The 22,415-nt window shown below is 39.8% G+C and overlaps 2 protein-coding genes across 9 annotated transcripts in view; both read right to left on the bottom strand.

Annotated features, from left to right (window-relative positions):
• LOC147846472 (uncharacterized) overlaps window positions 1-22,415 on the bottom strand; it is a 563,173-nt gene that overhangs the window by 112,435 nt on the left and 428,323 nt on the right. The window lies entirely within an intron of this gene.
• nlrb5 (NOD-like receptor family B, member 5) overlaps window positions 1-22,415 on the bottom strand; it is a 39,506-nt gene that overhangs the window by 5,324 nt on the left and 11,767 nt on the right. For 6 of the 8 annotated variants that reach the window (XM_087241308.1, XM_087241307.1, XM_087241310.1 and 3 more), the window contains 14 exons: window positions 22,316-22,365; window positions 22,089-22,116; window positions 20,000-21,605; window positions 15,183-15,263; window positions 14,962-15,036; window positions 14,735-14,857; window positions 14,398-14,544; window positions 13,324-13,434; window positions 13,124-13,197; window positions 10,064-10,083; window positions 9,789-9,865; window positions 7,050-7,267; window positions 6,003-6,256; window positions 5,618-5,734 (listed from right to left, as the gene is read on the bottom strand). In XM_087241308.1, the coding sequence (XP_087097434.1) occupies window positions 5,618-5,734; window positions 6,003-6,256; window positions 7,050-7,267; window positions 9,789-9,865; window positions 10,064-10,083; window positions 13,124-13,197; window positions 13,324-13,434; window positions 14,398-14,544; window positions 14,735-14,857; window positions 14,962-15,036; window positions 15,183-15,263; window positions 20,000-21,605; window positions 22,089-22,116; window positions 22,316-22,354 (2,970 nt within the window). In that variant the 5' untranslated portion in view covers window positions 22,355-22,365. Of the gene's footprint in view, window positions 1-5,617; window positions 5,735-6,002; window positions 6,257-7,049; window positions 7,268-9,788; window positions 9,866-10,063; window positions 10,084-13,123; window positions 13,198-13,323; window positions 13,435-14,306; window positions 14,545-14,730; window positions 14,858-14,961; window positions 15,037-15,182; window positions 15,264-19,999; window positions 21,606-22,088; window positions 22,117-22,315; window positions 22,366-22,415 lie in introns of those variants that run through there. The other 2 variants (XM_087241311.1, XM_087241312.1) reach the window with 2 other exon arrangements.

Genomic DNA, 22,415 nt, shown 5'->3' with positions numbered 1-22,415 from the left:
TGTAATTGGCAGGACGCAACGTGCGTGTGGTGTCAGACTAAAGGTATAAAAGCCCCACACACACAGTGAACTTCAGCTTTTTCTCTCTTCACTCTGCGAATGAGTTTGCTGATTTTGAAGCACTCACAGCACTGATAGGGCACTACAAAAATCATTTATACTGAATCAAAGAACACACTTTCATTTTCTATTTAAAAATAAGTAAAATGGAAAAGAAATTTAGATCATGTGTTTCTCCATGTCCTCGTTTCCTCACAGAACAGGACACGCATGATTTGTGTGTGCAGTGCCTCGGTCAGGAGCACGCAGAGTCAGCCCTTGAGGGGGGGTGGCTGTGTGCCTTGCGATTCACTTCCTGGCCGAGTGCTGCGAAGTCGCCGCACTCTGTTTGATAAAGAGCCCGTTCATCGGCTTCTTGCCAGCTGCTCCGCCTCCCGGCTTCTGAGGGAGTCGAGAGTATGGAGGGCCTTCGGGGCCAAATAAAAACGTTCCCCCATTATGCCCCGAATATGATGAGCTGGCAGAGGTCCTGGCCAATGTAACAGCAAAATGTAATATTAACTTGCAAGTGGAAAGGCAGGAAGTGTGTCAAAAAGCTGGTTTATGTGATGAACGCATCCTGCCTCTGAGGCGGGGTCTTCCATTTAACAAAGATCTGCAAAAAGAGATCATTTACACATGGAAAAACCCATACACTGCCCGTGTTATAAGCCAGCAAGGATCAATATATTCAGCCGTTGCTGGTTTGAATGAGCACGGATGCCGCACAATACCAAAAATGGAGGAGCATTTGGCGCGCCATTTGCTACCTCAGGCATCGTCGGCGAAGATCCCCGCCTTGCCGTCAAAACCAATTAAGTTAACATCTATGTTAGTCGGCAAGGCATATGCGGCAGCAGGCCAGTCTCTTGGGTGTCTGCACACGATGTCACTTTTGCAGGCATACCAGGCGGACCTGCTGAAGGAAGCTCTTGATACAGTAAGAGAAATACTTCGGCCTCGGACCTGTCTCTCCGTGCCACCAAAGAAGTAGCTAGATCTTTAGGCCGCTCTATGGCGGCCATGGTGGTAACGGAGAGACATTTATGGCTAAATCAAGCGGACATCAAGGAGGAAGTTAAACGTATTTTCCTTGATGCTCCCATTTCGCCCGCGGGTTTGTTCGGCGACTCTGTAGATCGAGTCGCCAAATCGTTTTAGCGGGCGAAAAAGAGGTTGGGCTCCTACGGGAGCTTACTCCGCCCGAAAGAACATCCTTTTGGGGCTATGCAGCAGGACCAGCCCCAGCCGTCAACCAGCTCTTCTGCCCAGTATAGAGTCGATCAAAAAGAGAGTGTGGCTTCCCGTCAGCCCCCAAAAAGGAAATGGGGTGGGAAACGCTCTCAAGAGGTGAAGACGGTAAAATACGGTGGTCCGAGGACCATCGTTGTAAAACGGTCTGGGCCTCAGAAGAAGTCCTAGTATTGGGACTTCTTCGGGCAGCCCCCAACGAGGAGCAAAGGCCACCTCCTCGTTGCCCACAGGGGGTCTATCCACCAATCCTCCCACAGTTGGTGCCTCGGGGCGTGGAGACCCCCAGCGGTATCCACAAACGTTTCATCCCAAAAGTGGTGACGTTAGTGGACTCGCCCCCTCTACTGAGGGTATAAAAGCAGTTAAATCAAGGGCCTCCTGTGGTGAGTTCGCCTCAGTGCCCAGAGTTAGCTACTCAGGGGAACATAGAGACCAGTCTCGAGAGACTGGTACCCCTGCAGAAATTCTTGGCAGAGTGGAAACAGCTGCCGAATGTTTTGCAGTGGGTCCTGCTTACCATAGAGAAGGGCTACAGAATTCAGTTTGCTTCATGCCGCTCTCGCTGCTCCATACCCTAATGAAGCCAGAGCAGGCTCTAGTGATGGAACAAGAAGTAGAATCTCTTCTGAGAAAGAGAGCCATAGAACAGATCCCTCCTCTAGACATCGAGTCAGGGTTTTACAGCCGTTACTTCATTGTTCCAAAGAAGGATGGAGGGTTGCGTCCGATATTAGATCTAAGACATCTAAATTGCTCCGTACAAACACTGAAGTTCAAAATGTTGACTATCAGCACCATCGTGTCACAAATACAGTCCGAGGACTGGTTTGTCACGATAGATCTGAAGGACGCATACTTCCACATATCCATCCTTCCAAGTCACAGGAAGTTCCTCAGATTCGCCTTCGGGGGCAAGGCTTATCAGTACAGGGTTCTTCCGTTTGTCCTAGCACTCTCACCCCGCACATTTACCAAAGTCATCGACGCAGCTTTGGCTTTGCTGCGGCTACAAGGGATTCGAATTCTCAATTACCTCGACGATTGGCTCATTCTAGCCCGATCGAGGGAGTTAGCGGTTCAACATCGAGTTGTTGTTCTCGCTCACATAGAGAAATTGGGGTTGCGGCTAAACCAAAAGAAAAGTGTGATTGTGCCAGCTCAGACGACCACTTTTTTTAGGTGTGCTATTGGACTCCACGACGATGTTTTCGTGTCTGTCGAGTCGATTCGGGCAGCCGCAAAGAGGATCAGACTGGGCCAAGCCATCACTGTCAAACAGTTCCAGAAGCTGTTGGGTCTACTAGCGGCAGCCTCCAACATAATCCCATTGGGTCTGCTACACATGAGACCATTACAGTGGTGGCTCAAAACCAGGGGGTTTTCCCCGAGGGGAAATCCGTTTCACACAATCAAAGCATCAAGGCATTGCCTACGAGCTTTATAGATATGGAAAAAGCCCTGGTTTTTGTCCCAGGGCCCTACACTGGGAATAATATCTCAGCGCCTGGCTCTGACATCAGATGCCTCACGCAAGGGCTGGGGAGCGACCCTGAGGGGCCTTCCCGCATCGGGACAGTGGAGGGACCATCATCTACACATGCATATCAACTGCTTAGAGATGTTAGCAGTGTTTCAGGCTCTAAGGCACTTCTTCCCTCAAGTGAGAGGTCACCATGTGTTAGTGAAGACCGACAACACATCGGTGGTCTCTTACATCAACCATCAAGGGGGTTTGAACTCGCGCCCTCTGTGCAGGTTGGCGAATCAAATCCATCTGTGGGCTCAGGGGAGGCTGCTCTCTCTGAATGCAGCTTACATCCCAGGCCCGATGAATGTGGGAGCGGACCTCCTGTCGAGACAGGGGTTGGAGCCTGGGGGATGGCGACTACACCCAAAAGTGGTGGCGGCCATTTGTCAAAGATTCGGCAAAGCCGACGTCGGTCTATTCGCCAGTCAAAAAAACAACACATTTCCCATTGTGGTTCTCCCTCACACATCCAGCACCTTTTGGGCTGGATGCCATGGTGCAGATGTGGCCGAGGCTTCGTCTGTACGCTTTTCCCCCAATCGCTCTGCTCCCGGGAGTCCTGGAGAGGGTCCGTCAAGGGGGGTACAACCTATTGCTGGTAGCCCCTTATTGGCCCACACGAGTGTAGTTCTTGGACCTAGTGTGTCTCCTCGACGGTCTCCCATGGGAGATTCCCATCCAGAGAGACCTCCTGTCCCAGGCGGGGGGAATGATAGTGCACCCCCACCCGGACTTCTGGAAACTGTGGGTGTGGCCTCTGAGGGGGCCCACCTTGTAGATCTTGGTTTGTCAACTGAGGTTGTTCAAACCATACTAAGCTCCAGAGCTCCCTCCACGAGGAGATTGTATGCCACCAAGTGGAAACTTTTTACTTCTTGTTGTACAGACCACCACCTGGATCCAGTCCACTGTCCTGTGGGCTCAGTACTGCAATTTCTCCTGGAGCGTTTTGAATTCGGTTTGACTCCGTCAACGCTTAAAGGTTATGTAGCTGCAATTTCCGCATACCGTACTGATGGTCTTGGCAAAGACCCTCTGATGGTCAGATTCCTCCGTGGAACCAGGAGGTTGAGGCCTGCGCCAATAGGTTTCCTACTTGGGATTTGTCGATAGTGCTTGAGGGCCTGTCGACAGCCCTCTTTGAACCAATTGAGGATGTGTCAGAAAAGTTTCTGACCCTTAAAACAATTTTTTTTGTTGGACATTACATCCATCAAAAGAGTAGGAGATTTACAAGCATTGTCTGTAGCTCCCTCTGGTCTGGAATTCTCACCTGGTATGGTGAGAGCATTTCTGTACCCCAGAGCAGGGTACGTTCCTAAGGTCCCCACTGAGGTGGTGCGACCTACTGTGCTGCAGGCCTTTAATCCTCCACCATTTATGACGCCAGATCAGGAGCGCTTGAATCTGCTTTGCCCAGTGCGGGCACTAGATGCATACGTACATCGTACGTCTGCTTGGCGTACAACAGAACAGTTGTTTGTTTTGTATGGCTCACCCAAAATGGGGGCGCCAGCATCTAAGCAGTCTCTGAGCCGGTGGATAGTCGAGGCTATTTCACTAGCATATGAAGCCCTGCATCAGGGCTCACTCAACCAGGAGTATGGCGGCTTCGAAAGCCTTTAGTTCTGGCCAGTCTTTGACTGGCATCTGCAACGCAGCTGGGTGGTCTACCCCGCATACCTTTGTAAGGTTTTATCAGTTGGACCTGGACCCTACTCCGGGTTCCATTGTCCTAGCAATATAAGGAGAACTCATCCCTGGCATGTAAAACTAAGCCGTGTTTGGGATAGCGTTCCCATTGTGTCTCCTAAAAGAGATGCAGTGTAGAGTTCCCGAAAGGGAACCCTAAGGGAACGAGACGCTGCGTCGCGTTGCCATACTTTTTTATACCTGGTGCGCTCCATTCGAGAGGTATAAGCTGAAGTTCACTGTGTGTGTGGGGCTTTTATACCTGTGGTCTGACGCCACACGCACATTGCATCTCGCCAATTACATTGGATTGATTACACCTGTGCTTCAGAAGGTTATAAGAGAGGGATGGTATCCCATTGTGTCCCCTAAAAGAGACGCAGCGTCTCGTTCCCTTAGGGAACCATGGTTACATTCGTAACCTGACGCGTTTCTTCCCCATTCTGATGCTCTATTTAAACTGCAGCAGATCGTCTTGACCATGTCTTCATGCCTAAATGCATTGAGTTGCTGCCATGTGATTGGCTGATGAGAAATTTGTGATAACGAGCAGTTGGAGAGGTGTACCTAATAAAGTGGCCGGTGAGTGTATATAGCAATTTGAACTACGTGAAATTAGAAAAGCTTTAAAAAAAATGCTATTTTCACTTAATGTGAACAGCCCACAACAGTGTGCAAAGCTTTTGTCCCTGTTTGTACATAGTGTAAATAGCATCTACTATGTGCCATTTTCTTTTAGTGTAAATAGCATCAATTCCAATTTGCATGTAGTGAAAAATAATGTATATTGCTATTCATATAAACACACTCGGCCAGTTAACCAATCAGAGCCCATAACAATTTTTGGGGGGGGTTTTGGGGGGCCTTCAAAGAGCCAGAAAATCCACTAATTGTTTTATTTGTAGCTGAAAGCAATATACAATAAAGGTAGAATAATATAATATTATGATTTATAAATGAACATTATGCACCTCATAAACATAATCAAGCTTTCAAAAAACTATTAGACCACCACTTTAAAATATTAATTAAAACGGTAATTGATTAATCCAAATAATAGTACCCAGAAACTGTTAAGGTTTAAGTGTTATTTAATTAGTTTACCGTTGGCTGCACCTCACATTCCTCTGGCTGACAACACAGACTGTAAAGTCTATGAGGAAACAAGCGACATTTTGAACTTGTTTCAATGTAGGCTTTATCCTGGTGGCAGCACTGGACCTTAAAGAGCAAAATAAAAAAGGGGTAAATTTACTTACACATTCACACAGTAATTCAACACAATCCTGCATCACATTTACAAACTAACCAAATGTACTTCAGTTCAACCATACTAGAAGATAGATCAATTTTATATATGCCAAATAGAAAAATGCACATTGCGTTTAGATGAGACTTACAATTTACAGGTTTTTTGATGTTCTATAATATTAAAAGTAAAAACAAAGCAGTAGGAAAAGAAATGGACAATGCATTCACATGACAGTACCTCTGATACGGGAACGTTCTTTGGAAGTAAGTGGACATCAAGAATTTTATTTTTCTGTCCACATATTAGTGGTCGAAGAAAGAGCAACACTTGGGCATCAATAGGGGAACCAGAAAATATTTTTTTTAAGAGTCCGAATAAGGAGAGGTCTCTGATGTCAATCACCACATGAGTTTCAGTGACTTTGAGTGGCTGCATCATTTCTATACCCCCGACAGTGAAATGTGCTACAGCCAAACAATCCTTATTTTCCCCTAAAAGAAATTGAATTTTATTAATTATTATTGACTTATTGCTGATTATTTACATAAAGTTTAAGTCAGAATTATTAGCCCCCTGTTTATTTTTTCCCCCAATTTCTGCTTAATGGAAAAAAAAAAATTTTCAACACATTCTAAACATAATTGTTTCAATAACTCATTTCTAATAACTGATTTATTTTATCTTTGCCATGATGACAGTAAATAATATTTGACTAGATATTTTTCAAGACACTTCTATACAGCTTAAAGTTATATTTAAAGGCTTAACTAGGTTAATCAGGTAAACTATAGGCAGGTTAGGGTAATTAGGCAAGTTATTGTATTACGAAGGTTTGTTCTGTAGACTCTCGAGAAAAAAAAATAGTTTAAAGGGGCTAATAGTTATGTTCCTAAAATGGTGTTTAAAAAAATAAAAACAGCTTTTATTCTAGTTGAAATAAACAAAATAAGACTTTCTCGAGAAGAAAAAATATTATCAGACATACTGTAAAAATCTCCTCACTCTGTTAAACATAATTTGGGAAATATTTAAAAAAAGAAAAAAAATTCAAAGGGTGGCTAATAATTCTGACTTCAACTGTACATAGCCTATATTCTGGTCACACTTTACAATAAGGTTTATTAGTTAATGTTAATTAATGCATTTACTAACGGGAACAAACAATAAGCTGCTCCAAGTAACGTGATATGCAAGTAATCGGTCGCTATGCCATAAGATCTATTCAGCTGCTATACAAGTCAACCACTGTGCAACATACAAGTATGAAGAAAGGAACCAACCTACCAGAGAATGTTTCACAGTGAGGAAGATGTAGATTTGAGATTGAACCATTAATACAGTCAATGTCATATAGGGGTCCTGCAGGCTGCATTTGACCCAAACCATCTAACAAACGAGGATCCCACGAGTCGACTTTATACTGCACCTCTCCTTCACTATCCATCACAAACACAAGACTGGTCAAACTGCACTGAAACTGACCAGCATGCGGACACACAAACCTGAAGGACAGGACATTTTTCTGTTATTATAAGGAGTCATGAACTTAGAAATGACCATTTTCTTGATCTTCTAGAATCACTGTATTATAAAACATACGGTAAATTTCAGAACTCTTTTTGTTAGTCTGTTTGTCTCAGCCAGTCAGAAAAAAACAACAGGAATGTGCCAATTATTATGTAATAATGGTAAATACCACCACCATAGAAGATGATCAACACATGCTTCGTACAATTCCTTGTCATATTGGCCAGGAAAAAAGCAACTTTTCATGTTCTTTTATTCTTAGTACACAATGTAACTACAGAAGTCTATAATGTTTTCAGATGTTAGTATCACACTGTAAAAAAAAATTATAATTTACAGAAAATATCCCTACATTTTTTACAGTAATTTTTTGACATTTTAAATAATATGTAGAACTTAGTAAAATGACAAACAATCTCTCTAAATTAACAGTTTGACTTTCATTTTAGGTACCTTATCATTAAAGACAAATTACTGACATTTTTGTTTTGTATACAGGAAAACTCCAGTATTATTTATACAGTATTTTTTCAGTTATTTTAAATTATATTAAAAAATACGTAACAATTTCAAACACTATCTGTAAATTAACAGCTTGACTGTTGTTTTTTGTACTATATAAGTAATGACAAATTACAGCAATTTGTCTGTTTTATATAATAAAATAGACATATTATTTACAGTGTTTTATTTTTTTATTTGAATTGGTAAAGGGTTTACACATTTGTTTATACTGAGGAATCTAACTAAGGATCTGAGAATCCTTGTAGCAAACTTACGCGTGTAACTATTCATTTGTGTTGTGTTTCATTTTCACTTGTTTATATTAATTTATTCTTCTTTTATTTTATTTTATCATTCGATCATTAATTATTTATATAATTATCACTATATCATTTTATAGATTATTAGTTAATGATTAGATTTTTATTAATGAATATTATTTGTCATTTTATTATGCATTCATATTTTATTATAAATATTTTATTGTAAATATTGATTGATTTATTTATTTATTTTTTCATTTTTCCATGTAGTTATAATCTTATGCAAATTTATAAGCATTACTTCGTCTCCAGCTTCTGCTCTTCTCTAGCTTTTTCAGTCAACTCCTATATTAATAGGAGACGTTAATTCAGTTAAGTACTGGTTAACAGGTTTGGGTATTGGGCTGCTCCACTGGCTTGTTGTCTGCACCCAAAGAAACTGGGGCTTGATCTTTTTTATCTGGCGTGAAGTGTGTGATCCAACAATACTCAATGTAGTGGCACACCTTTCGTGTAAATCCTTATGTACCACCTTTTGCAGCTTCAATTCCAACAACCAGTATTTGCAAAAACGCGAGTAAGACCGAATCTTCTTTTAAAAAAGGTTTACTGAACAAATGTAAACAAAAATACAAAGTTACAATAGACTCGATCAGCTCGTTGATCAGTTCGTCGAGCCGTGCAATAAGGCAATCCAAGGAGATTCCATTGACATCTTCTTAGCGAGTTTTTTGACTAATACTGGTTGTTGGAATTGAAGCTGCAAAAGGTGGTACATAATGATTTACACGAAAGGTGTGCCACTACATTAGTCAAAAAACTGTGTTGCTTCCAACATCCATAACTGCAATCTGCCTAGAACGTATGAACTAATGACCTCATGACGTATTACTGTCGGAAGCCAAAATACCAAATTAAAGGTTTTTAAATTATATCAATTACTAAATTATGCATTTTAGATAATACAATCACAATGAATTCTTATTAAATTTAAATATCAATTTTTATCATGTTTTAACCTTCACTAAATTATTATCACAAATGAATTATGCATAACTGGCTCTTACACTCAAAAATACAAAAGCTTTTTGCTTTTGTAAAATAAAGTAATAGGGTGCACATTCTGCCAGCTCAGTGTCTGTGTTCTTCATGCTGAAATGCATCCCAAAAACATGAATCTCTACATGCATTTTCAATCAATTTGCGGGGTGTTTTGCTAACAAATCATTTTAGGAGACTGATGCACCACTGTTGTTCTAAACATTTGTGATTAAATTATTTTCTGGTTATATAGCATCAGTTTCTGTTGGGACATTTCCAGGCCCCTAAATGCAGTGCAAAACTAAATGTAAACTAAATGTTTTACTTGTCAGTTATATTTACTATTCAAAATGGCCAGGTTTCTCAGACCTTCTGTAGTCAGTCTGAAGGTCTGGCTATGAAAGACTACAGTGAGGATTACCCCTGGCCACTTCATACTATATACACACTCATTAATGCATGAGGAAAACACAAAAGTTAGAGATTGTAACATTATAAAGTGACAAAACTATTAAGCCATGTGCTTTAAAAAAAATGGTTTCAAATAAATTTATTGCCTTGGAAAATTAGATAATTTAACTAGAAATAAAGCCAAAAATGAAAAGCATAATAGGAGTTTGTACAAGACCTCTGTGTTCAGAAAAAAGGAGATATTTTAACAATGTCCAAAACTTAAAGTTTCCAATACCTGTATGTAATTTTGTGTTTGTTTGCTCTATTCATCTCAATGAGTTGAGGTGTAAACACTTCTGCAACTTCTGAGGTCTGAAGTAAAGAAAATAATGATATAGATATTTTATTCTTGCAAATATTTAAACATTATCAATAATGGGATTATCATAGCCAAATGTATGAAAGAAAGAAAGAAAGAAAGAAAGAAAGAAAGAAAGAAAGAAAGAAAGAAAGAAAGAAAGAAAGAAAGAAAGAAAAAAAGAAAGAAAGAAAGAAAGAAAGAATACTTACTAATAACAAGGGTGAAGCACCTACAGGACACAAATAAACACAAACACAAATAAAACACTTAATACAACATTAAGAAAAGCATTAAATCAATGTGAGTAAAGCCGAATTTCTTGAAGCTTAGCCAATAACTTATAAGAATAATTTATCTGAAAAGAGTTGGAAGAACACAACGGGTACTAAAGTAACCCTCGTTTCCTGAGGACATGAATGAAAATGCTATGTTGAAGACTTCCAATATGGGGATTTCGTCAGAATCAAATCATCTCAGAGAGTATAAAAACGGGCCCATGAAATGCCAATGAGTTGGCAGCAGCAGCGTGCACAGCTGTCATAAATGACAATCAATTTGGCATAAAAGCACTGCATGTGCTCAGCTGAGGCATCCTTTTCTAGCTGAAGAGGCTTTTACACTCAACAGCTAAGGGACAATCGTTGTGGTGAAAGAAACATAGCATTTCCGTCTACAGGCAGCTCTACAGATGTCTGTTAGAAAGGTGCCGGGTGCTAACGCCCAAGAGGATGCAACGCTCAGAGTGGAGTGTGCTCTCACCCCTGGGGGACACAGCTCACTCTGGCTTTGATAAGCGAGGGAGATGGCATCCCCTATCCAGTGGTCCAACCGCTGTTTCGATACTTCCCTTCTGCCGACCACCATAACGGACAAAAAGCTGCTCAGAGGATCTGAGTGCGGTCCACATACATTTGCAAAACAGGACGCAGAAATGAAAGGGCTGGGTTTGCCTCCACCGCAGGCAGCGTTTGCAGGCTCACTACCTGATCCTTAAATGATGTCTATGGACCACACGTGGAGTTTCCATAGATCTGGGCGAGGGTGCCAGATGGTGCCCCGTCCCTAGAAAGGAGGTCCTTTCTCAAAGGCATCCACCAGGGAAAGGCTATTACGAGGAGGGAGAGTTCTAATATTTAGGTCTGGTTGGGCCAGAGAGATGCAACTAGCAAGACCTGCTCCTTGTCCTCCCTGACCTTGCACAGTAACTGCGCGAGCAGGCTTACTGGGGCAACGCATATTTGCGCATGCCCTGAGGCCAGCTGTGGGCCAGTGCATCCGTGTCGGGTAAGCCCATGGTGAGGGAAAAAACACTGACAATGGGCGTTCTCGGAGGAAGCAAACAGGTTAACCTGGGCTTCCTTGAAGCGCTTATATCAGTTGGACAGACTCGGGGGGAGTCTCCATTCTCCCTGACCAGCACGTGTTGCCCCCTCAGCCGCGATGCCATATACCCCTGGAGCCTCTGAAAAGATTTGCTCTGCACGGTGGGCAAGCTTGCTCTTCTCTCGGTTGACCTGAAACCCCAACAGGTCGAGGTGCCGGAGCACCTTGTCTCTGTGAATAACCAATTGCTCCCACGAGTGGGCTAAAATCAGCTAGTCGTCGGCATAATAGAGTATGCAGATGCCTGCGAGCAAAAGGGCTGAAAGGGCACTCTTCGTGAGCTTAGTGAAAACCCGCAGAGACAAAGAAAGCCCAAAGGGGAGGACTTTGTACTGCCATACTTGACCTTCGAACGCGAAGGTGACGTGGAAGTATGGAGACATGGAAGTAAGCGTCCTTCAGGTCTATCGCTGCAATCCAATCCCAAGGACGAATGCATCAGATGATGCGCTTCTGCATAAGCATTCTAAACCGCAGCTTGTGAAGGCAGCGGTACAAAACGTGCAGATCTAGGATTGGCTGTAACCCACCACTATTTTGGGGTACAATGAAGTACAGGCTGTAAAACACACCCGTGAACTTGGGAGGCCGTTTCGCGAATTGAATCAAGTAGCTGAGTGTGATCATGCGGATGAGTTATTGCGATGGGCAGGCAGGCAGGCAGAGCTCTTGCAAGTGGCTTCATCCACACGATTGCTGATGTACCAGTGGTGGGGCAGCACGGAGTGGGTGGGCTCAACCAGGGAGCACTGGGGTCCCACAGGAGAGCAGGAGGCAAGAGATTCACTCGTCTTGCACCCGTAATCAAGGGGAAGGGGCTGGGAGTGGGAAAGAAGGGAGACCGTTCTCTCGCGCTCCATGAGCCACTGGTGAAGTGCACCGATCTTGCGAGCTGGAAGGCATAGCGTCCCAGGCTGGAAGTTTTTGGGCTGGCTGTCACATCCAATGAAGGAGCAAAATTATTTTTCTTTGGAATTTAAGTGGTGTTGAAAAACGCTCTTTATGTTAATTGAAGATAATGGACATCTGGTCCTCGGTGTCATCAAACATCAAACGATCTCTCGCTCTAAGCTTGAATGGAGCGCGCAAAGGGATGAGAGGTCCGCAAGCCTGAAGGCGGCGGATTTGCTCCCACTGTAACCCCCTATCTCCCCGAGTGCCAGCCGCAGTGCAGAGAACATCAGGGGTGGGTCACCCTTTCGCAAGAGCAAGCTGTGATCTTAGCTGCGCAACTGCACGGTCAGAACGACATCTTGAAAAAGACGTGCTGCACGGCCGTGTTGCTGGTTAAAGAAACTTGCTTCCTATATACAGGGACCGGACCCAAAGGACACCAGGCAAGGAAGAAAAACCCAGCTTGACTGTCTGTCACTGCGTATGCACACTCTGGACGGGGAGAAGCTGCTTCTCAATCTCTCCCTATGTAGACAGATTAGAGATATTGTCAATGACTCTCTTAGTAGCTTGTGGAAGACTGAAAGCGAAAATCATGCTTCAGCTGAGCACATGCAGTGCTTTTCTGCCAAATCGATTGTCATTGATGACAGCTGTGCACGCTGACGCCACCAACTCATTGGCATTTCATGGGCCCGTTTTTATACTCTTTCAGATGATTGGATTCTGATGAAATCCCCATAGTGAAAGTTTTCCACATAGCATTGAAGTTCCCCTCCTGATGGGTAACAGATTCTTACACATTCAAACACACGATAAAGAGAAAATCTGTCAATGCTTTCTTCCAAATATGGACACAATGGACACCTTACCACCATGACTTTTTTTTCTCCATCAAATGCCCCTTGTCATTTTTTTCAACGAGATAATTTGATATAAAGTAGAAAAAGGTCTAACTTTAAAAAACTAAAGTATTGGCTTATGTCTCTCACCCATGTCTGTCTTTGTCTGCAGCTTCTCTGTGAATCTCTCCTCATTTGGCTTGATCAACACTGAGTTGCCCCAACTAAAAAGAATAACATGTAACACTCATGGTGACTACAAAAGTATTGTTTTTTGTATATCAAAAGAAATTATATCTTTGGTGAATTAAAAGAACAACCTGAAGAAATAACTAATAACTAATGCTTACAAAGTCAGAGTCCAACGCATCTCATTCAACGACTTCTTGAGAGACTGGATGTGCTTCCTGAAGTCCTTCCTGTCACTTATGCTAAAACCCTTTTTAATATCTGGGGAAAGCCTATAGGGTTGTTAATATCATTAGTATAAACCATCAAATGGAGAAAAAAAAAGAGATTATACAATAATGTCCACTAGTAATACGACCCCAAATCAGAAAAAGTTGGAACAGTATCTAAAATGCAAATTAAAAAAAATTAAGTGATTTCTAAATTTACTTTGACTTGTATTTCAATGCACCACTTGTATATACATTCCAACAATACACATTTAAAAAAAGTATGAACAGTAAAGCATTTACCACTTTGTAATGTTGCCATTTCTTTTCACAACACTTAAAACATGTTTAGGGACTGAAGACAGCAAGTGATGAAGTGTTTCAGGTGTAATTTTATTCCATTCTTCCTGCAAACAAGTCTTAATGAGTATGAGGTCTTCGTGGTCACATTTTGGGCTTCAAAATGGGCCATATATTCTCTTTTCGAGACAGGTCTGGACTGCAGGCAGGCCAGTCAGGTGCCGTAACCTCTTCATCTGCAGCCAGGACTTTGTAATGTGTGCAGAATGTAGTTTTGCATTGTCTTGTTGAAATATACATGGGCGTAAATGAAGGCAGCATGAAGGTGCTCCATAGTCTCTATGTATTTTTCATCATTAAAGGTGTTATTACAAAAGTGCAAGTTACTTTTGCCAAGGGCACTGACACAACGCCAAACCATGACAGACCCTGGATTTTGGACTTGTTGCTGGTAACATCTCAAAAATACCTGAAAATGCTGATTTTTCTGACCACAGTACTCGTTTCCACTGTGGGATGGTCCATCCCAGATACCTGATTCCAGAGAAGTCGACGGCACTTTTGGACACTATAATATTGTCTGCAATGAAATACAAGTCAAAGTAAATTTGGAAATTACACTAATTCACTACTATTTGCATTTCCCATAATGTGCCAACATCTTATGATTTGGGATAGTAAGAAAATATCATAAAAACCTACTATAATGTCAGCTAATGCCATTACCAAAGTTGAGTCAGGCTGGAACAAGCCTGAATGAGGGACAGGAGTTCACAAGCAAATGTGTCATTCAGATTTGAAACATGCAGACAGACTTTCTTCAAACCAGACAATGACTTGAGGAACATCAGATCTTTCTCTTCTTCAGGATTACTAAGCAACACACACATGCACAAAAAAACTTAACTCTATAACAAAATAACAAAGACCTACAGATCTTACACAGATATTTAATGACATTAACATACATTCTGTCCTAATTTATCTAAAATGATTAACATAATTTCACTGCAAAACTCGTTTATCTTTTTTTTTAGAGAGAGAGAATAAAGATTCAACTCACATATAGCTACTACTTTGCTTGTTCTGTGATTCCATCCATTTGATGATGGAAACAACTGAGTGAGGAGATGTCAGAGTTAATTCTGTGATTGATGATGTGAACATTGACCTGCTAAAAGACAGCCTAAAGCAACACAGAAATAAACATTTGAAATGGTTTATAATAAGCATAAAGTTTTTAGACTGAGACTGCAATTTTGAATGTGACAGAGTGATGGAGCTTCTTACGTGATGTCTCTTTCTCTGACTGATACAGTGATCTCTAGGTGAAAAAAACTTCCGCCATTTTCAAGCTTCTTTATACTGAAGATAAAAATATGTTATTTATTTGAACAAGCAAATGTTAATATTATTATGTATTATTATATATCAGTATATCAAAAACTAAACACTGAATACTGAATGAATGTGAGTGAGTTGAAGTTGTTCTAAAATTAATTATACATTACTTGAGTTTTTTCAGAATCTTCTGTTTACCAGGAGCTGAGATCAAATCCACAACACAGTCTGAAATGTGATCAATCAATAACCTTTGAAAGTAAAAGAAAACAAAATATGTCAGATTTGATAGTAATTTTACAGAAAACTAATGCTGTGGTTGTTTTGTTTCCAGTCTTCTGTTTTATTTCATTTGCTAATTTTTGTAGAAAATGTTTGGAAAAGAGGTTCTCAGTGATTGTTAATTATTTAAAACCAGAAGTAGGCATGCAAAGGGAACAGCTTTATCTTATTCCTTCTAAAATGCTTAAGACTGGTGACATAAAAAACAGGATGGTTTGGGGTCCTTTATAACTTTTGGTTGCAGAGTAAAATCTAAATGGCACAAACTCATTATTCATTTTTGATTACATCATATATCAACAATATCACATTAGATTGTTGCAGTACTGAATTATCTTCGATGCTCAATCACAGCTGTGCTCATATTCAGTACTACAGCACTGCCAAGATATAAAAGTAGATTAAATTTTATATCACATAGCAAAGAGTGAATGGCACTGCACTGTAACTGTTATCCATACAAGAATGCAAATAAATAGTTATAATTGTTATAATAATTTAATCAGGGCTGGTCAAAAATACATTGAAATGTATTTTAAAATAAAATACCAAATACCTTAATTTTTAGCTACAAAATGTCTAAAAATCAGTCCTGTTTCTGCACCTTATTCATAAAAATGTAACTTGTGTTTCTCTTTAATTTTATTACAGATTTTGTACAAATTTCACACAGAAAGCACTATCTTAAGAGATGATCTCTTTTATCACTGTAAAATCCATTTAATGCAGAAAATGAGTTAAAATAAAGCACTATATCTCAATCTATTGTGAAAATTGACACCATCTCTTAACAGTCTAATATTTTAAAGGGTGATATATGAAAAGGTTATTTAATTTTTTTGTTTACATAATTGGTTAATAATTAAACAAATCTTTTTCTTTTTTTTTTTTGCAATTCGAATCTTTAATGCTTAATGTTAAATCACGATTTCTGAAAACTGCTAAAATCTCCAGTTTTAGTCTTTTCCATAAACCAGGAGTGTCCAAACTTTTTGGGCCGAGGGCCAGATGCAAAAAAACAAACGTTGTCGCGGGCCAAATTTTACATACATCACACAGACACGTGTATATGTATATATATATATATATATATATATATATATATATATATATATATATATATATATATATTAGGGATGTAACGGTATCAGAATTTCACGGTACGGTAATACCTCGGTATGAATGTCACGGTACGGTATTTATTGAATCATTTACAGGAAAAAACAAAACTTATGAAAATATTCCAAAAAAGTGCCAAAAGTGTCAATGACATACAAATTAGTCATCTATCTGTAAGCTTTGAAACAGGAACTTCAATTTTAATAACAAAAAAATATTAAACCATGTAAAAAAAAAATAAAGTTTTTAATTTAGTATTGTTGAAAACTCATCACATTCAACATGTGGTTGAAGGTAAAAGCTGGTATCTCTGGGCATTTACAATGTCCCCAGCAACAGAAAAAACCCTCTCATTTGGGACTGAGGTTTCTGGGACAAGAGAGATATGACTTATATGACTTATTTCTCGAGCGCCGAAAACGGAGCGTTTCCTCAATATTAAGTAGCCCACACACAGTTCAGTCTCGCATCCTCTTCTTGTAAGTTCAGACTTCGCAAGTTTGATCAAGGCTGCAGTCTCCCCCTTTTCAGTTTGATATGGAAAACATACCGAGGACACGGGTAAATCTTCAAAGGGAACAGTGTACTTTATAACTTCATTCACATCACCCTGGCTACGTTGTTTCACTTTCTCAACAATAAAATGTAAACATGATTTAAGGAACTGCCTATTTTTATTTTAATATTAACAACTAAACAGACAGCAGAAATGTTGAGGCGCCGTGCTGCATATATGAGCGTCAACTTCACTGTGTGGATATTTATAACAAAACAGAGCCTATAACAACTGCCTCCTTTCAATTTCAGTGAAAATACCAAACGCACCCTCTCTTTTGCTGAATATCAGTTTTAATAATCGACAATTATAAAAGTATAACATACAATAAGTTTATACATTGTAGGAAATAAAGGCAAGCGATCAGTCAATGTACCTGGATTAATCATTAACTTATCTTTGCGCTTAACCAAAACATGTTACCCGTGAACAAGTAACTTAATAGATTCCAATGACCAAAGTCAGGGAATTGGCCTATGTCGTTAGATAAAGACAACAACATGAATGAAATATCACGTTTAGCAAATATAGTGAGATTAGATCCAGCGGGAAATGCTTGATGAGCAGTCCGACAAGCAGAGCTCTCATCTGGGTAGAAATGCTGGAGCGCTTGCCCGAGAGTGTGTGTGTGGTCACGTGATGTGCGTTTTCAGCGTTTTGGTGTGGACGGAGAGCTGTTCAGAAACGCTGGGTAAAACGCGAGTGTGGATGCGGAACGTTTTCATTCTACAACGCCGTTTTAAAACTAAAACGCACTAGGGTAAACGGGGCCTTAGAGTTTTACAGCTCTTTTTGATCCCCGCTTCTAGCAGCACACTCCATTTCCGCATTACTGGATCTGTAGCGACAACAGACCGCAAGGGATGATGGAAATTATAGTTTTCGCTACCTCCCGTTCGCTTCATTCACCTGAGCAAATTTTCTCAGAAGACCTATAGTTTTACTGAGTCATGCGACTTCGGTAATATCGAAAAAAAATTAATATTGCGGTATGACGGTATTTACAATACCGTTACATCCCTAATATATATATATATATACATATATATATATATATATATATATATATATATATATATATATATATATATATATATATATATATATATATATATATATATATATATATAAACAGTTGAAGTCAGAATTGTTAGCCCCCCTAAATTATTAGCCCCCGTTTATTTTTTCCCCAATTTCTGTTTAACGGAGAGAAGATTTTTTCCACACATTTCTATACATATTAGTTTTAGTAACTCATTTCTAATAACTGATTTATTTTATCTTTGCCATGATGACAGTAAATAATTTTGACTAGATATTTTTAAGACACTTCTATACAGCTTAAAGTGACATTTAAAGGCTTAACTAGGTTAATCAAGTTAACTAGTCAAGTTAAGGTAATTAGGCAAGTTATTTTATAACAATGGTTTGTTCTGAAGACTTAAGGGGCTGATAATTTTGAACTTAAAAATGGTTCATAAAAAAATTTAAACCGCTTTTTATTCTAGCCGAAATAAAACAAAAGTCTTTCTCCAAAAGAAAAAAAATATAATCAGACATACTGTAAAAATGTCCTTGCTCTGTTAAACATCATTTTGAAATATTTAAAAAAGAAGAAATAAATCAAAGAAGGGCTAATAATTCAGACTTCAACTGTGTGTAGACAGACAGACAGACAGACAGACAGACAGACAGACAGACAGACAGACAGACAGACAGACAGACAGACAGACAGACAGATAGACAGATAGATAGATAGATAGATAGATAGATAGATAGATAGATAGATAGATAGATAGATAGATAGATAGATAGATAGATAGATAGATCATAACAAGAACTGCTGCTTAGTTGAATGCATTTAATAGCGACACCCGGTGGTTATTTATTGAATTACGTTCATTTTTGTATAGCGGGCCAGATTCTATTGATATTTATAAAAAGCCTCGCGAGCCGCCACAAAACTGATTGCGGGCCGCAGATGGCCCGCGGGCCGTAGTTTGGACACGCCTGCCATAAACAATGTTTTTTTGCAATTGTACTTTTCAGTGTACAATACAATACACAATATTTGTTTTTGCTGCAATAAAACCTAAGATGGAAGTTTTTGACCAGTTTGTAGAGTTGAGTATTATTTAATACTTTTGTCTCATGCGGATTAATTGTGTCAAAGTTTGTAGTTAACTACATAAAACGAGCACCTGCACAGTTTTGTAGGTACTGTATCACCACTGTAGGACTTTTTTATGTTGTGTTGTCTGTCTTATGGCGACGTGGTGACGCTGTCACCTCACAGCAAGAAGATCACTGGTTCAAGCCTCAGCTGGGTCAGTTGCCATTTCTGTGTAGAGTTTGCATGTTCTCTCCGTGTTTGCGCAGAATTCTTTCGGGTGCTCTAGTTTCCCCCACAAGTCTAAAGACATGCGGTACAGGTGAATTGGGTAAGCTAAAATTGTCCTCAGTGTATGTGTGTGAATGAGTGTGTATGGGTGTTTCCCAGTGATGGGTTGTGGCTTGAAGAGCATCCGCTGCGTAAAACATATCCTGGATAAGTTGGCGGTTTACTCCGCTGTGGTGACCCCTGATTAATAAAGGGACTATGCCGAAATGAATGAATGAATAAATGTTTGTCTTTTTTTCCTGTCTTATTTTGACTTGCTCCCCAATCTAACCCTGCTATTTGTCTGTTACTTTCTTTATATGTACATAATGCATAATTTCCATCCATACTCCAAGCACTGATCAACGTCTACAATATTAATACATTTTCAAGTCTGATTTCACATCTTGGCAATCAACTGACAAAACACCAGTATTAAAGGCCACATTTTTGTGATGTCATCATGTCGACTTTGACCAAGTATTTTGCAAATACTAAGTGCATGACAAGTATTTTGATACAAAATATTGACCCATTTTCATAAACTCTATCAAATACAAATTACAAAATACTATTTTGTATTTAAAATAGGTATTTGAAATGCATGTATCATAAATACTGCCCATCCCTCCCTAAAATGTTATACTCACCACAGCTCTTTACATTTGTACAGAGCAGGATGGAGCATCTTCAGATTATCAGATGTTACCTGGAGCTTCAGGTTACTGATGTGTTCACTGCTCTCTAAACAGTGCTTCAACACCCAACAGTCTGTTGTTTTCAGTGACATATTGGACAGATCCATCAAAATCATCCTTTGCAGAACTTTCGCAGTGAAGCTCTTCTGATGGAGCTCAAAGAGACAATGGAGAATGAACAGCAGGTGCTCATTTTGATATCTCTGTGAGCACTTATTGATCCACTCTTTAAGATGGGTTTCTATGTTGACAGAGACGGCCATGTTGTGCTTCTCAAAAAATGATGGGATCAGGTCTTTCCAACAGAGACCACAAAGGAACAGAATCACAGGCTGCAGAAACTCTGACTGTCTAACTTCAACATCTGCCATTGAGAAGTCTGGATCAGGCCAGCAGGACAATGTCCATCCTCTCTCCACAGTGTAAAGAAGCTCTTTCACTTTCCTCTGAGACTCTTCTTCATCAAGAAGCACAAAATAAAGAGCGGTGAAGAACTCCTGAAAGCTGCGATGCATGAAACCGAACATCGTCTCCTGGCAGACTGTTCTCTTCCTGAGGAATAATTTTTCAGTGCCTGAAACCATTTCATTCACACTTTTCTCATCAAAAAGCACTCGTGTTTCCAGCATCCCTCTCTCTGCCAGCTGACCCAGACTCCTCAGCAGGGTCGGCACAGACCGACTCAAACCCTGGCTGTGATGCTCCAGTAAAGTGCACACAAAGTCAATGTATATGGAGGTGGTGGTTTCCAGTCCAAATTTTATATTTGCACCAACCCTCAACATCTCACTGATGATCCAGCGGATAACAGGACTGGAGCAGGCAGTGAAGACAGTTTCATTTGCTTTCAGACTTTCATACTCCTTACTGAAAAATGTCTGGAAATACATCTTCACCATCTTCTCAGAAAAGCCCAGAATCTCCGTGACACACTGTTGTCCATTTAGCAGCTTGTTCACAGTGTTTTTAGTTCTGGTGGTGACCAGCAGTGTGGACTCCGGAACCAGGAATCTCCTCAGCAGGGCACAAACAATGACCTCCGGCAGGGTTTTCTGAAGTGGATCAATAAGTTCTGACATGTCATAAATATCCTGTGTGAGTCTCAGATGATCAAATCCATCAACGATGAAAAGCAGCTTCTCTGGGAAATGCTGTAGCATCTTCGAGATCTGAACTGGTGTTAAACTACAATTGCTGCTCAAGAGTTTACTTAAGTTCATTTGTTCAATGAACATCAGCTCTTCACACCTCAGGTAGAAGACCACACTAAAATCTATAGAAGATGCTGCTTTAGAAGCCCAGTCCAACAGCATCTTCTGTGCTATGAAGGATTTGCCACTGCCAGAGTCACCGTGGAGAACGACAGTCATCAGAACATTTGACTGAAACAACTTATCCACGCTTATGTTCTCAAAGCTGATATTTTGGATTTTCTCAACGATCAGTGGGTCAGTATAGAGGTCTGACAATAATGCATGGTCACCAGACTGGAAGCTCCAATCATGCTCATACTTATCCTTGATTGACTGCATATACTCATTTACAGTATTTAGAGGTCCTGCAAAAAACACAACAGTAAGCTGTTCACTGACAAAATACACGAGCTTACAATAATCAACAGACAATAAGATAATATTGAATTATAGATACTTTTTAATAACTTGCAAAAGAGTAGAACATACTGAGTAATGGGATCTTGTTTGTTCAAATTTAAACAACAAAATTTATCATTTTGGGATTTTCAAACTGTTGCTGTGAAATTTGTAAATCACATAAATTCTACACAAAAATCTATTTGTAAACAGTAAACCGTATCTAAAATTAATTAGAAATTCGTCTGATTTCATCACTTACGTAATCACATTTGAAGCCATCAGTGCTAAAGATCAGACATTTATGGAGTGTGAGCAAGGTTGTAGTGGATTTTGTCTTTGTTAAGTAGAAATTTTTAAACAAATTTATTGGTGAGTTGCTTGTTTGTTTATTTGTTTGTTTTTTGCTGAGCAAATGTGTCATTTTTAATGTGAAAACATGTGCCTACCTTCCAGGTGCATTACAGTGACCCCAGACTCAAGTAGGAAAAAAATAGAGAGAAAAAGAAAAAAAAGTAACATTTGAATTTAATTCATACAAACATGTTAATGTTTTGATTCATAACCTATTAAGATACACAATTTTTTTTTCAAATATGAGGCCAGTAAGAAAGAAACCCAAAGTGTCATAACACAAAGTATAATGTTATATTCCTCATTCTTTCATTTTACTTACATCTTTATTACCCACCATGGGCTCAAGGCTATATGTCATCGTTTGACATCCTGGAATAGAAGGAGAGTTCACGTTAGAGTACATCATTATTTAAAAAGCA

This window comes from Danio rerio, chromosome 2 (genome assembly GCF_052040795.2).
Source record: "Danio rerio strain M-AB ecotype USA chromosome 2, GRCz13ab, whole genome shotgun sequence".
In the NCBI taxonomy this organism is placed as follows: Eukaryota; Metazoa; Chordata; class Actinopteri; order Cypriniformes; family Danionidae; genus Danio; species Danio rerio.
This window is presented reverse-complemented; position numbering and strand designations above follow the sequence as displayed.